General features: G+C 38.0%; 2 protein-coding genes across 6 annotated transcripts in view; both read right to left on the bottom strand.

The window, feature by feature from the left end:
* LOC126634590 (G-type lectin S-receptor-like serine/threonine-protein kinase At4g03230) overlaps nucleotides 1-13,484 on the bottom strand; it is a 42,481-nt gene that overhangs the window by 27,463 nt on the left and 1,534 nt on the right. For 2 of the 5 annotated variants that reach the window (XM_050305121.1, XM_050305120.1), the window contains exons 2-5: nucleotides 858-1,373; nucleotides 545-697; nucleotides 268-458; nucleotides 1-142 (exon numbers count right to left, since the gene is read on the bottom strand). The exon at nucleotides 1-142 is cut by the window's left edge and continues 69 nt beyond it. In XM_050305121.1, coding sequence (XP_050161078.1) covers nucleotides 1-142; nucleotides 268-458; nucleotides 545-697; nucleotides 858-1,373 — 1,002 coding nt within the window. The remainder of the gene's footprint in view (nucleotides 143-267; nucleotides 459-544; nucleotides 698-857; nucleotides 1,374-13,484) is intronic. The other 3 variants (XM_050305122.1, XM_050305124.1, XM_050305125.1) reach the window with 3 other exon arrangements.
* LOC126634594 (uncharacterized) lies at nucleotides 6,544-7,535 on the bottom strand. The gene is made up of 2 exons (XM_050305128.1): nucleotides 7,018-7,535; nucleotides 6,544-6,691 (listed from the first exon to the last, which is right to left on the bottom strand). Exons 1-2 carry the CDS (start codon nucleotides 7,523-7,525, stop codon nucleotides 6,663-6,665), a joined length of 537 nt encoding a protein of 178 aa, XP_050161085.1. The 5' UTR covers nucleotides 7,526-7,535; the 3' UTR covers nucleotides 6,544-6,662.

The raw sequence follows: 13,484 nt of genomic DNA, 5'->3' as shown, positions 1-13,484 counted from the left end.
TGCAATATCCCTTAAGTCTAACAAGGTTTCGGTGTTGAAGTTTGGCGATTAGCACCACCTCATTCCTAAATTCCTGTAAGCCTTGTCCTGAAACCCTTGAGAGCCTTTTCACAGCAATTTCTTGGCCTCCAAGAAACATTCCCTGGCAACAAAATCCCTTGCATATAAATTTATAAGAAACCACAACAGATAAACATTAATGACAAACAAGTGTTGCTATATAAGGTGATTCGAGTGCAAGGGAATGGTTAAAAAGTGTTCGATTACCTTGTAAACAGGCCCGTATCCCCCTTGTCCAAGCTTGTTTGCATTTGAGAAATTATCTGTAGCTTCTAGTATAGTTTGCATATCAAAAAAAGGTACATCTATACCTTCCTCTTCCTTGAACTCGCTTGTGTCTATCAACTCCTTGACTCTCCTTTCACTATCAAATTGTCCTCGTCTTATTTGATCTACTACTGGGAATAGAAGAGATTTATTCTCTTCAACTATGAACAACTCTGCAGATCTTTCATGACAATAACGCATATGGAAAAGCAGTTACCTCGTTTGTTATTCATATTTCTTCGCCATATATAAATGGAAATGACGATGCACGCCAGAAAAATCACACTTAAAAGCACCGCTACAATTATCAGAGACGGTGGCAATTTTCTTCTCGTATGCTCTTCTTTTGGTTGCCCTGGAAGATTTCCTTCTGCAAGAAAGAAAAGAAAATATTTTTTATTGTCATATAGTCATTTTTATTGTATTGTACAATGTAAAACGATTCTGCAGCACTCGTATCAACATAAAAATTTGATTTGCAAGAGGGCACATGCATGACCGAAATTTTATACCTAACATGATATTCTCACCTTGAGTACATCTTAATATCAAGCGATTCCATCGAAAATTGGTTTCGCACAGGCATCTTTTCTTTCCATCTCGTGCTCGCTTGCAAATTGAATGCGCCCAATCCCTGCAGTCTTCAGATGTTGTACAGGTTGGTTCCATTGGTAGCTCCCAACCCATCTGCACTACATTATGACCTCCGGATGGCAGTACAGAACTAAATATACCCAGGTAAGCATTACACAAACTGATTACTTTAAATGGAAATGATGGATTGATCTGCCGATTAGCCTCTCTGTTTATAGGATCACATTCTTCTACATTTTTGGGTTGGAAGCCTTGGACGAAAAATCTCTGTGTACTTGGGTTTATGCTAACAACTCGAAACAAGGTGTCATTCAGTCCAACAAAGTTAACCTGACCTGTGAAGTTGTTGCACTTGAAACGGGAGTACATGGGGTCACCACAATCCAGTCTTGTGCTCAGGGGATAAGGGATGATGGTTGTGCCGCAAGGCTTACAGTCTCTCACAGTTGATTCTGCACAAAGGTTTAACCCCGCGTTTAATCAAATATAAATAGAATCATGCTAATTGAAACGATATATACGTGTAAGGAATAGCGTGAAACAGCAGAAAGCATAAAGATAAAACTCATGTAACTGAAGTTTGGAAAATGGTTTGATCATCTAATTCACAAAGTAAATAGTTATGCCATCCATGCATTCATTTGTTAGTTTCGAGAAGCTTCAGAGGAAGAATACCTAAATCAGACAACGCAACACGAACAGAGAGGTCCTGGCCCGCATTATACTCTTCTTCAAGATTATTTAGATCAACCAAGTCCCATATTCTGCACAATGGAGTAGGCGAATCCCCTCGTTTACTATAGTTTTCAGATTTAGCATATGAATAAGCCTTGCACTGGCAGCTATTTAAGCACCCGTTCCTGCATTCTGTTTCATTGTCAACGTTGAGTTCTAAATCTGGTTTTCCCACTTTCATCTTCTTCAAGCTCAATAAGGTATAGTTCTTGTTGTCGCCACATAATGCTGACTGTCCTGTGCATCCACCTGAAAAGTTTCCAGAATTCCACTGCTGTAGGTACAGGGGTTTGAAACCTGGCAAACATTTGCACAGAAACGGAATATTATTATCATTGCAGCTGCCAAAAATGCCGCAAGCATTAAACACACTGCAGTTATCTCTTGGCGCCGACCAATACAAATTCCACTGCTTTGTGAAACCAATCCACGTCCAAAACTGTATCTCGCCAGTAGTATTAATCACAAACCTTGTATAATTGTATTCTGGTCGTGGACTAAGTCCTATGCCTTTATAAGAAGAGTTTCGAGCAGCATATTTCTTGCTGAAATTTGATAAGAAGTAAGTAACCTCAGGAGGCATTTGATCAAAGCTGTAAAATGTATCAGTTGCCCGTTCTCCGCCTTTCCAGTACAGAATCGATTCTGATTTATAGATGCCATACTGGTTCTCTCCAACTAGATCTTGTTTGAAGATGAATTTCCCACTTCCCGGGTCATCTTCGCCTCTCCACGAAGTCAACTCCAAGCTTTTATTCATTACCATCCCAGGAATGAATGTATCAGTTGGCCTTTGAAAGCTCTGCCACAGAATATTCACTGTCAACTTATCATCGCCGCTGCTTAGAACAAGGTTCCCGGAATCCATGAGCGTCACAGTCCGCGTTAAAGACTTGGATGTTTCAACCTCCGTTGACCAGTAACTCTTTCCAGTAATATCCAACACATGAAGGTTACCATCTTTGAGTGCAAGAATTCCAGTACTAGTGGAATTGAGAACTGGGGATTCTCTGTTGGCAACCCATACCACTGTCCTCGGACTCAGTTGGTGATACCAGATGCCAACATATCTTTGAGTTCCTGTAGGTGAAGGGCTAAAGAATCCGAGTTCAAATCTTCCTCCAGATGAAACAAGAGTCCCTGATTCAACACCGTCGGTAATTGGAGTGTCGTATGTTATTGTATCTGTAGCATAGCGAAAGCAAACTGAGTGCGATGAGCACAACAAGACTGCTACTGCATATGAAACGAACATGGAAAACAGCATGCGATTCGCAAACCATGCAACCTCGTAATTTGATCTTGTTAACCTCCCTCTGAGAAACATCATTAATTAAGGAGAGGCCACTGCTACCAAAAGATTGGCAACTTAATTAACATATATCGTAGAGAATGTTGATCCTGTGGCAATCATTCAATGCTGGATGGTTGAACATTAGTTGGCCCAACGTGAAAGGTCAAGGTCCTCTAGTTCTGTAGATTTTTCAACTTTTCTTTGTGAGTTTCCACTAATGTCGATATGGCTATGGCCTACATGTATAGAGACTGAGCTCAACGATTGAAAAGTGGCAAATGCACGGTCACGGTCACGGTCATCGAATTGTTGTATATCATCTCTTCTTTGTGTCCACAACTTTATTTCTCGCTTTCCCTCTTATTTTGTAAATGGCTTTTTTTTTTTTTTTTTTATCTGTTATACAAGAATAGTGAATAACGAGACAATGCATATACATTATTCAGCGTCCATAGTCCAAGCTAATTTATCCAAAAATTTCGATTTTACCGATGCATGCAATTTGAAAGAAAAATAAATGAGAATTTAATTTGGGTCTTCATCTTCTTTGGGGAGCATATGGCAGTTATGCAGGGCGAAGCAGTTTAATTTTATTGAAGTTTTGGTTTCAACTTTGTTGTTTCAATCTTATGATACTGCTGCAATGGCAGCATTGTTTATATACATTTTACATACACGCATGCAATAAAGAAAAGCAATACAGGTGTTGTGCTTGCTGTCATGATGCAGCAACTAGAGAAAAAGAAAAGCAGCAAACCATGTGGTAGTCTATCTGTCAAGGAATATACAACATTCCTTTTCACGAGCAATATTCCTTCTCTCCCATATTGTCCTAGCTGTCAATATCATATTCCCTCTCTCCCATACTGTCCTAGCTGTCAATACTCCCCCTCAAGCTGGATCAAGGGGGTTGATTGATCCAAGCTTGAACAATAACCGTTGAAACTGTGTAAAATCAAGAGCTTTCGTGAAAAGGTCCGCAAGTTGATCATGACTTCTAGTGTACACAGTTTCGATGACTTTGGATTGAACTTGAGTGCGGATGTAGTGGCAGTCAACTTCAATGTGTTTAGTCCGTTCATGGAATACAGGATTGGATGCAATATGCATGGCAGCCTGGTTGTCACAGAATAAGGACATGGGTTCCTTGCTGGTGAAGCCAAGATCAAGAAGGAGACTCTTCAACCAGATGAGTTCAGAAGCTGTTGCGGCCATGGCCCGATATTCAGCTTCAGCACTGGACCGTGCAACCACTGTTTGTTTTTTACTTTTCCAGGTGACAAGGTTTCCACCTACAAAGGTACAAAAACCGGTGGTGGATTTTCGATCAAGGGAATTACCAGCCCAGTCCGCATCGGTATAGGCCAGAATGTGATTAGACTCATTTTTCTGCATGAGTATGCCTCTGTCGATCGAGCCCTTGAGGTATCGAAGTATTCTCTTGACAATTTCCCAATGAACCAATGTAGGAGAATGCATAAACTGACTGATAAGGCTTACGGAGTAAGCAATATCAGGCCTTGTGATAGTGAGGTAAATGAGTTTCCCAACCATGCGTTGATACACATTAGGATTTGAAAGAAGGTTACCTGGAGCATCCAGTTGAAGTTTGCTAGCAAGTGGGGTGCGGGTAGGTTTGCAGTTGACCATATGTGCTTCATCAAGAAGGTCAAGAACATACTTCCTTTGATTTAAGAATAAACTCTTGGAAGAGGTAGCCATCTCAATTCCCAGAAAATATTTCAAGGATCCCAAATCTTTAATGGCAAATTGTTGGTGAAGTGACCTTTTAAGAGCCTCGAGTTCATCCATGTTGTCTCCCGTGATGATAAGGTCGTCAACATATATAAGGACTACAAGCTTCCCTTGGACACCATTTCGAACAAAGAGAGAGGAGTCAGCATGACTCCTTTTGAACCCTGCCACTTCAAGAACGGAGCTCAGTTTGGCATACCAAGCTCGAGGAGACTGTTTAAGTCCATATATCACTTTATGAAGCTTGCAGACTTTGGTAGGTTCTTTTTCTTGAGGGTGTCCTGGAGGTAGCTTCATGTACACCTCTTCTTGAAGCTCACCGTGAAGAAATGCGTTTTTAACATCCATTTGAAACAAGGGCCAGTCGTGGTTGACTGCTACTGATAACAACACCCTCACGGTGTTCATTTTGGCAACGGGAGCAAAGGTCTCCTTGTAGTCAATGCCGTAAGTTTGAGTGAAACCCCGAGCAACCAACCGGGCCTTGTGTCTTTCAATGGTACCATTAGAATTGAATTTGGTCTTGTAAATCCATCTACTCCCTACGGCTTTCTTCCCTTTGGGAATATCTACTACACTCCAGGTTTTATTTTCGTTCAGTGCTTTGAGCTCATCATGCATGGCATCTTTCCACACAGGCATACATACTGCTTCTTGAAAGTTTTTAGGCTCAACATTGTTTGACAACTGACCTAGGAAGGATGCATGAGATGCTGACAGTTTGTGATAAGTGAGGGCTTCAGAAATGGGATGCCTTGCACTGTAAGTGATGTACTCTTGTAGCCGTCGAGGAGGGTTGTGATCGCGAGTTGGATTCCTTTTTGGTGCTGCTACAATTGGTTGTGTGGCAACAACTGGTGCTGGGGCACGAGGTATATCTTCACTGACCATCTCATCAACTGGATGATCACTTATAGGGTGGTATGGGGGGGGTGTCTGTATGGATTTCAGCAAGAGTTGGTAGTGGAAAAATATCCATTAGACTCTCCCCCTGAGAACTATTTGGGGAGTGATTGTTGAAGAAAGGAACGTGTTCATCAAACCGTACATCCCTAGAGACAACCAGCTTCCCAGTGTGTGGGTTATAACATTTGTATCCCTTTTGAGAACTCGAGTACCCCATAAACACACACTTGATAGCTCGAGGTTCGAGTTTATCACGATGATTTGCTTGAACGTGAACATAACAAGTGCACCCAAAAATCCTGAAATGAGTTAAATCAGCAGTTCTTCCCTTCATAACTTCAAAAGGTGATTTGGAATTCAGGACACGAGTGGGAAGTCTGTTAATGATATATGCTGCAGTAAGGAGTGCTTGGGACCAGAATCTCTTGGGAACTTGCATCTGAAACATAAGAGACCTAGTTTTCTCCAATAAATCCCTATTCTTGCGTTCGGCCACACCATTTTGTTGTGGTGTACCCACACAACTAGTTTGATGCAAGATACCATGGCTGCTCAAGTAGTTTGACAGATTATTGGAGGTATACTCGGTGCCATTATCTGACCGTAAGGTAAATATTTTTGAGGAGAAGTAGTTGGTTATTAGCTTATGAAAGTCTTGAAAAGCTGTAAAAATTCACTTTTAGACTTTAAGAGATATAACCAAGTAACCCTAGAGTAGTCATCTATGAATGTAACAAAATACTTGTACCCATCAAATGACTCAACACGAGAAGGTCCCAAAATATCTGAGTGTACAACTTCAAAGGGTTTACTAGTTCTAGATTTAGAGGGTACAAAAGGTAGCCTAATGGCTTTTGACATTTGACAAATCTCACACTCATGTGTGTTGGTACAATAATTTGGAAATAATTTAGACATTACTGGTTCGGAAGGATGAGCTAGGCGTTGGTGCCAAAGTTGATGCTTCTGTACATGACTTAGGTTGGCAATGGGTTCCTTAACTTGATTGAACTCCTTTGAGAGGTAGTACAGACCATTTAAGAAAAAACCCTCACCAATCTTCTTCTGAGTGACTCGATCCTGAAATACAACTGTGTGAGGAGAAAAAATAGCAAGACAGTTCAAAGTATGTGTGATTTTTCCTATGGACAGAAGCTGAAATGGAAATGAGGGTACATATAGTGCCGTAGACTCTACATCACTCCCCATCAATTTAATTTTTCCTTTTCCTAGAACTGGTTCCCCTTTCCCATTCGCTACAGACACATAAGTAGGATTAGGTAATTTTTGAAACTCATGTAGATAAGCTTGTTTGTTGGTTATATGGTCAGTGGCACCTGAGTCTATAATCCAAAAATCGTGTGTGAGATATACATTGAGAGCCGTGGAAAGTGTACAAATGATACCTGGGATATTGCCGGATGTAGTGGTGTTTGAATTTGCCAAAAAACCAGCAAATTTTCCAAGCATTTCTGTGGGATTTTCCGTGGTGACATTGTTACCCTCAGCGATATCACTCTTCTTTTGGAGAAAGGCAGCAAACTCATTGATCAGGGAGATAGGGTTTGAGGTGAAGTTTGACATCTCATTAGATGGACGACTCAGAGATTGGAAGGCTTTAGGCGCAAACCCTTTCCCATCCTTGATCATTTTTCCTTCCTTGTTAAACTTAGGTTTTAACTCAGGATGTAAAATCCAGCATTTTTCCCGTACGTGCCCCTTGGTGTTGCAATATGTGCATTTCCAGTCAGCTTTCCTTCCATTAGAAGGCCTTTCACTAGTGAAGTTGTGGTTACTAGTGAAAACCCTAGCTTCTGGGCTAGACCGGGGCTCAACATGCATTACTTTCCTTCGAGTTTCTTCTCTTTGGACTGCATGACACACGTTGACGAAAGATGGTAGCTCAGGGGTCATTAGTAAGTGGCTACGCAAGTCTTTATACTCAACTCCCAAACTTGCCAATAGTTGGAACACTTTATCTTCATCAGCCATTTTCAAGAGTACAGCGGATTCAGTGGTGTGTGGACGGTATAGATCAAGTTTATTCCACATAGATTTCATGCTTCCAAGATGCTGAATGAAAGTTTGATCACCTTGCTTAAGCCCAGCGAGGCTTTTCTTCAGTTCAAACACACGAGCAGCATTGTGTTGACTGCCGTACATTTCCTTGATCGATTCCCATAAGATGTGTGAAGAATCTGAGTAGCTGAAGATCTCGGACAACTTGGGCTCCATCGAGTTAAGTATCCAGGGAATAACAAGCTGGTCATTTGAGTGCCATGCATCAAAGGTAGCTGAGGAAGATTCTGGAGGCTTGGTGGTTCCATTTACGTACCCTAGTTTCGATCTTCCTCCTAGGGCAAGAGATATAGCTCGTGACCACGGCAAGTAGTTGAACTCATTCAACAACACAGAGCACAGTCGTGGGTTGCTCTCCCCGTGTATCATGTTGGCTGGTGTTGGGGTTGAGGGACTTGTAGCCTCATAACTAAATGAGATATCTTCTGCCATCACAACAAATGATGAACAGAGAAAGAAGAACAAGCTAGAAGGATAATCAACAGAGGCAGGACCCTATGGTTCCTGCTCTGATACCATATTGAAGTTTTGGTTTCAACTTTGTTGTTTCAATCTTATGATACTGCTGCAATGGCAGCATTGTTTATATACATTTTACATACACGCATGCAATAAAGAAAAGCAATACAGGTGTTGTGCTTGCTGTCATGATGCAGCAACTAGAGAAAAAGAAAAGCAGCAAACCATGTGGTAGTCTATCTGTCAAGGAATATACAACATTCCTTTTCACGAGCAATATTCCTTCTCTCCCATACTGTCCTAGCTGTCAATATCATATTCCCTCTCTCCCATATTGTCCTAGCTGTCAATAAATTTTGTGCTTTATAAGGAAGTTAAATAAGCAAGATTAAGGAGTAATGACTAATGAGGAGCAAACTATTAGGAAATCGTTGTGGCGGCCGGCGAGTGAGTATCTCCACCTCCGATGCTCGGCCATTTGCACCACCTCACTCCGAGACTGTCGTTGAGAAGCAAACCGTGAGCACAAGGATGACGATCCTGTCAGCACGGGCGGAGCCACCCACAAGGCTAAGGTGGGTTGTAGGCTTGTAGCTTAGGGAGATTTTTTTGTAAGTGTAGTGCTGTTTACACATTCATTTTTATTTTTTACACATCCTTTTCAGTTTTCGGCATTCGATGGAATAAATTATAAGAATAATGGCAAAAAATTAATAAGGGTGTGTGAATAGCACTATCTTTTTTTTAACTCATGCTTTAATGGCTTATGTTAATGCATGTAGCCTACATAGCCCACTCAATCCCAAAACAGGTTAGTATTTCATGTATATTCAGTAGAGGATAGGTAATAAATAGAACCTTTTATTAAAAACTAGCCTCTCTGCAAGCACTAACGTGCGTGCGAGAGGCATTTTTGCATCACGGGCGCTACGCGCCCCACAAATGTGTTATTTTAAATATTCTTATCTTTCTTAAGTGGTTATTTTATAAATTGTGGGTGTGTGTCCATCACAACAATTTCTCATTATTTTCAATCATCTCCAAAGAATTGCGTAAAAATTATTTAAAAATTAATTGAATGCAAATATGTGATTAAAACTGAAAATGGAGAGAGAATGAAAATTGAAAACATGAATTACTAACCCAATAAAAATTTCGATTTTAGGAAAAGAATCTGTTTTGAGAAAAATTTTCACCCTAAAATTCATCACCATCTATTTGTATAAACAATGAAGAAGCAAAACTGAAGAGAACTGGTTGGATTAATTGGAACACTGCCAATTTCATTGATCCTTCTTCCCATGCGAATAAGAAATCAAATTGAGTATCTAATTATAGCTTTAAATGTAAACAAAAAGTATTAAAAGGCTAACTAAAACTATTAAAGCAAAGAACAACATTAATTTAAATTTTGAACAACCTGATTTCTGTATTTTTCTTCTTTGGTTCTGCAAAGATATGAAAAGATGAAAATCAACTTATTCCTTTTATTTGTTGCGTAACTTGCGTTACCAACATTCACAGAGAAAAATTCATGAAGGAAAACTACAATTTTGAAGTTAAATTGGGTTTTAATGAATAAATTTAGACAACATCTGTCCACAAACACAATGATCTCTAAGACATCAAATGATATGAATTACAAAGAACAGGAATAAAATGGGTTCTATCACAGTAATGAACAACAGATAAGGCAATAATTGTGCAAATGGTTCTCTGCAAGTGCAGGCTGTGCAGGCCATGAGATTTAGTTGTGTACGTTCACAGCAACACCAATGGTTCTTCCATGCTTGAAAATATAGATGGATTACTTCCAAACAGAAATACATTGGCATCAGATACGTGTGAAATCAAAGCCATGCTTGCCACCCATTTGCTTGCACTTGATGCTTTAGATTTTCATAGTTAATCTGCAAGCAATGATGATAAAATAAGAAGTCTAACTATAATGCACAATCCCAAATATAAAGGTTGTAAGCAATTTAACCTAAATACCTTTAACTTTGACAATTTTCTGATGGCAATACTTTTACTCCAGTTACTTTTAGAATACTGAAAGATAAATAATTTGTCAAATTTGAGGTAACAAATTGTAATCATGTTTACAAAATTAAATAGTAAGAAATGTTACCTTAATCTTGTACTTCAACCTTTGTACTTTGCGACGGGTGCGATGCTTGTAAAACTGACAAAAAAATGCAATTTTATTTCTATTTGAAAATTGAATGCAATTTGAATTTCCAGTATACTTCCGTATGAAAATAAGAGAATACTTACCGTATTTAGAAAAGTTGTTTGGTCACTATTAATCTTTTTCCTGCACCCATAAATTGTTTTTTTTTTTTTATAATTCGAGATAATTAATTTGTAGAATGATATAGACAATGCCATTAAAAATAAATCGGTAAGAAATGGTGTTGTACCTAATTTGTTGGACTTTATTCCAAATTAGTATGATGCGAGGAGTTGTTGAAGGTTTTAATTATTCTACAGCCTTTTTCATGCGCCACCTATATATTGAAGGTACATATAATGTTAGAATATTTTGTAACAAATTTATTAAAGAATTTAGAATACATACTTCTCATGCTTCTTCTTTTTTCCACTCTTTGAGAATCAGTTAGCTTAGATCAGTAGTTTTTACTCCGACAGATATCTCCCAACCAGGTGTAAAAATAGAGACACATCTGTTTGGGATCTTATCAATAGGTAGTTCCTTCTTTATTTTTTTGTGGGTATTCTTGTAAATATCCTGAGAATGAAAACAAATAATTTTTTTTAATTTCCATAGCACACGTATGGGACATCAAGATAATCAAAATTGAAACTCATAATCTAACCAAAATTTAAAAATCACACAATGGAAATTTCAAAGGAATAAGTTTTAAAAACTAAAATTGACTTAGAAATACTAAATACAAACTCATATATACATCCTGAAAGTTGCAGTAGACCACATCAAATTCATCACCTAAAAGATAAACCATAAAAAAAACCTAAAAACTGAAATGGTAAATTTAGATTGAGATTTACCCAAAGTTACTCAAACTTTTGAACTTTGGAGCCTAATAGAATCGTCTTAACCCTATAACAAAAAAGAGAGAGAAAGAATAAGAAAATTGAAATAAAAAGCACCAAGATTTTAACCACAAAAGCTATAGCATATACGTTTCAAAGGCGAAAACCTGTGGAAGTGAAAAGAAAGAAGCTTACACCCAGATTAATTTCCTTTTTACGCTTGGGGAGAGGGAGAGGGAGAGACAGAAGAATGGCAAAGCAAAAAAAGCGAAAAATTTGAAAAAAAATAGAAGAATGATGACTCGAACATTGCTTAAACCCGTTTTATCCCACGTTGGAGTGTGAGAGTCTGTAATACCAAGCAACAACTCTTGATAGCAGTTACATAACTGAGGGGAAAATTTGAACATTTGAATTTGGATATGAGAAAATGAGTAGAAACGGAAAAAATGGGATTTTACGAACTGGGAAGTTAGCGTTTGTAGTGGGTGAATTACACTCCTTTTTGAAAACTCACGGCAACCTCTACCCCTTTCTTTCTCCCACGTTGGTTTCGTATATATCTATATATAAATATATAATTTTTGTGAGATATTAATTCTTTTTATCTCATTTTTAAATTTCTTAGATTTTTTTTTAAATATAATTTTGTTAGATTAATATTTTCTCCGAAAATAGAAGTGGAGTGGGTAGTTTTTGTTTCTACGGTTGTTCATGGTTCTAACACACTCACCACTGTTGAACGCAATATCATTTTTGCATTTATCTTCTGGTACGTGGGTAGTTTTTGTTTCTACGGTTGTTCATGGTTCTCTCTGAATTTGGAACTGATGACACCATTTTGAACATCTTGTTCATTTGCCGCTTAGAAAATTTTTCCTTGGCTGAGCATATGAAAGGTATTGAAGTGAAATTTGTAAACTGTAAATACCTGAATATGGGGAGTTACTGCTTGGTAGTGGATGGAAATTTTGATCTAACGGGAGTTGAAATTGATTAAATAAAAGAAATTCAAGGAGAGAAGAATGATAGGATAAGTAGGATTCTCCCATGTTGGTTGGTTTCTTATTTTTTAATATATTTTTGTGAGATATTAATATCTCTCCCTCTTAAAATAGAGGAGGCACGGGCCTTTTTTTTTTTTTCCAAATAAAACAAATTTTGAATTTACAGTTTTATTTGAATGAGGTATCTGGAGAGGATTCTCAATCTTATAAACGTGGTGTTTTTAATTATCTAATGTTTTTTTATTGATTTTTTATTATTAAGAGAGAAAATCATCCGGAATTATAGGTGGCAAGTGCATCGTGCAAATGGAGTGGAGTGAAATTCATCTGGTTTTAACTGTTTGTATTTACCATTTGTCTCTTTTTCCGCAAAACTTCTTCCCACGTGGCTTTAATCCAGTTTGTTTTATTTTTTATTATTTCAGTTTTTATTTTATTTTTTATGACAAAATTACCCTTGCAAATTTGTTTCTACTATTTTCGGCCAGTTTTGATTTTTTTTGTTTGGGGGGCTTTTTTGTCCAAATTTTTTTGGTGAAGCCTTGAGACACCAAACTCTCCTTCTTGCTTTCTAACTGCTCTCCATAATTGCTAACTTTTAGAGGATAATTATTATGATTTTTTTTAATTACCATGTTTTGTTTCCAATACAGTTTATGATAAGTTAAATTCTTTTTTACGTTTTTGTCCTCGATTCTGGGATTTTTTGGACTTTGATTGTGAAGAAAACAAAGGGACTTTTTTGGCATTTCTAAATGCTTCACCAAACTGGCCTTCTCCCTTTATATATATAGATAAATTCTTTTTTACGTTTTTGTCCTCGATTCTGGGATTTTTTGGACTTTGATTGTGAAGAAAACAAAGGGACTTTTTTGGCATTTCTAAATGCTTCACCAAACTGGTCTTCTCCCTTTATATATATAGATAATAAATTAGTTCTATCTACCCCCTCTATCCTATTCCTTGAAGAAAAAGACTATTTACCCTATGCGATTTAGCCTCTATACTTCTTTCTCAAAAAAAAACAAAAACAAAACAACTGTTCGATTACCTTGTAAACAGGCCCGTATCCCCCTTGTCCAAGCTTGTTTGCATTTGAGAAATTATCTGTAGCGTCTAGTATAGTTTGCAGATCAAAAAATGGTACATCTATACCTTCCTCTTCCTTGAACTCGCTTGTGTCTATCAACTCCTTGACTCTCCTTTCACTATCAAATTGTCTTCGTCTTATTTGATCTAATACAAGGAATAGAAGAGATTTATTCTCTTCAACTATGAACAACTCTGCAGATCTTTCATGGCAATAACGC

This window comes from Malus sylvestris, chromosome 9 (assembly GCF_916048215.2).
Source record: "Malus sylvestris chromosome 9, drMalSylv7.2, whole genome shotgun sequence".
NCBI lineage: Eukaryota > Viridiplantae > Streptophyta > Magnoliopsida > Rosales > Rosaceae > Malus > Malus sylvestris.
This window is presented reverse-complemented; position numbering and strand designations above follow the sequence as displayed.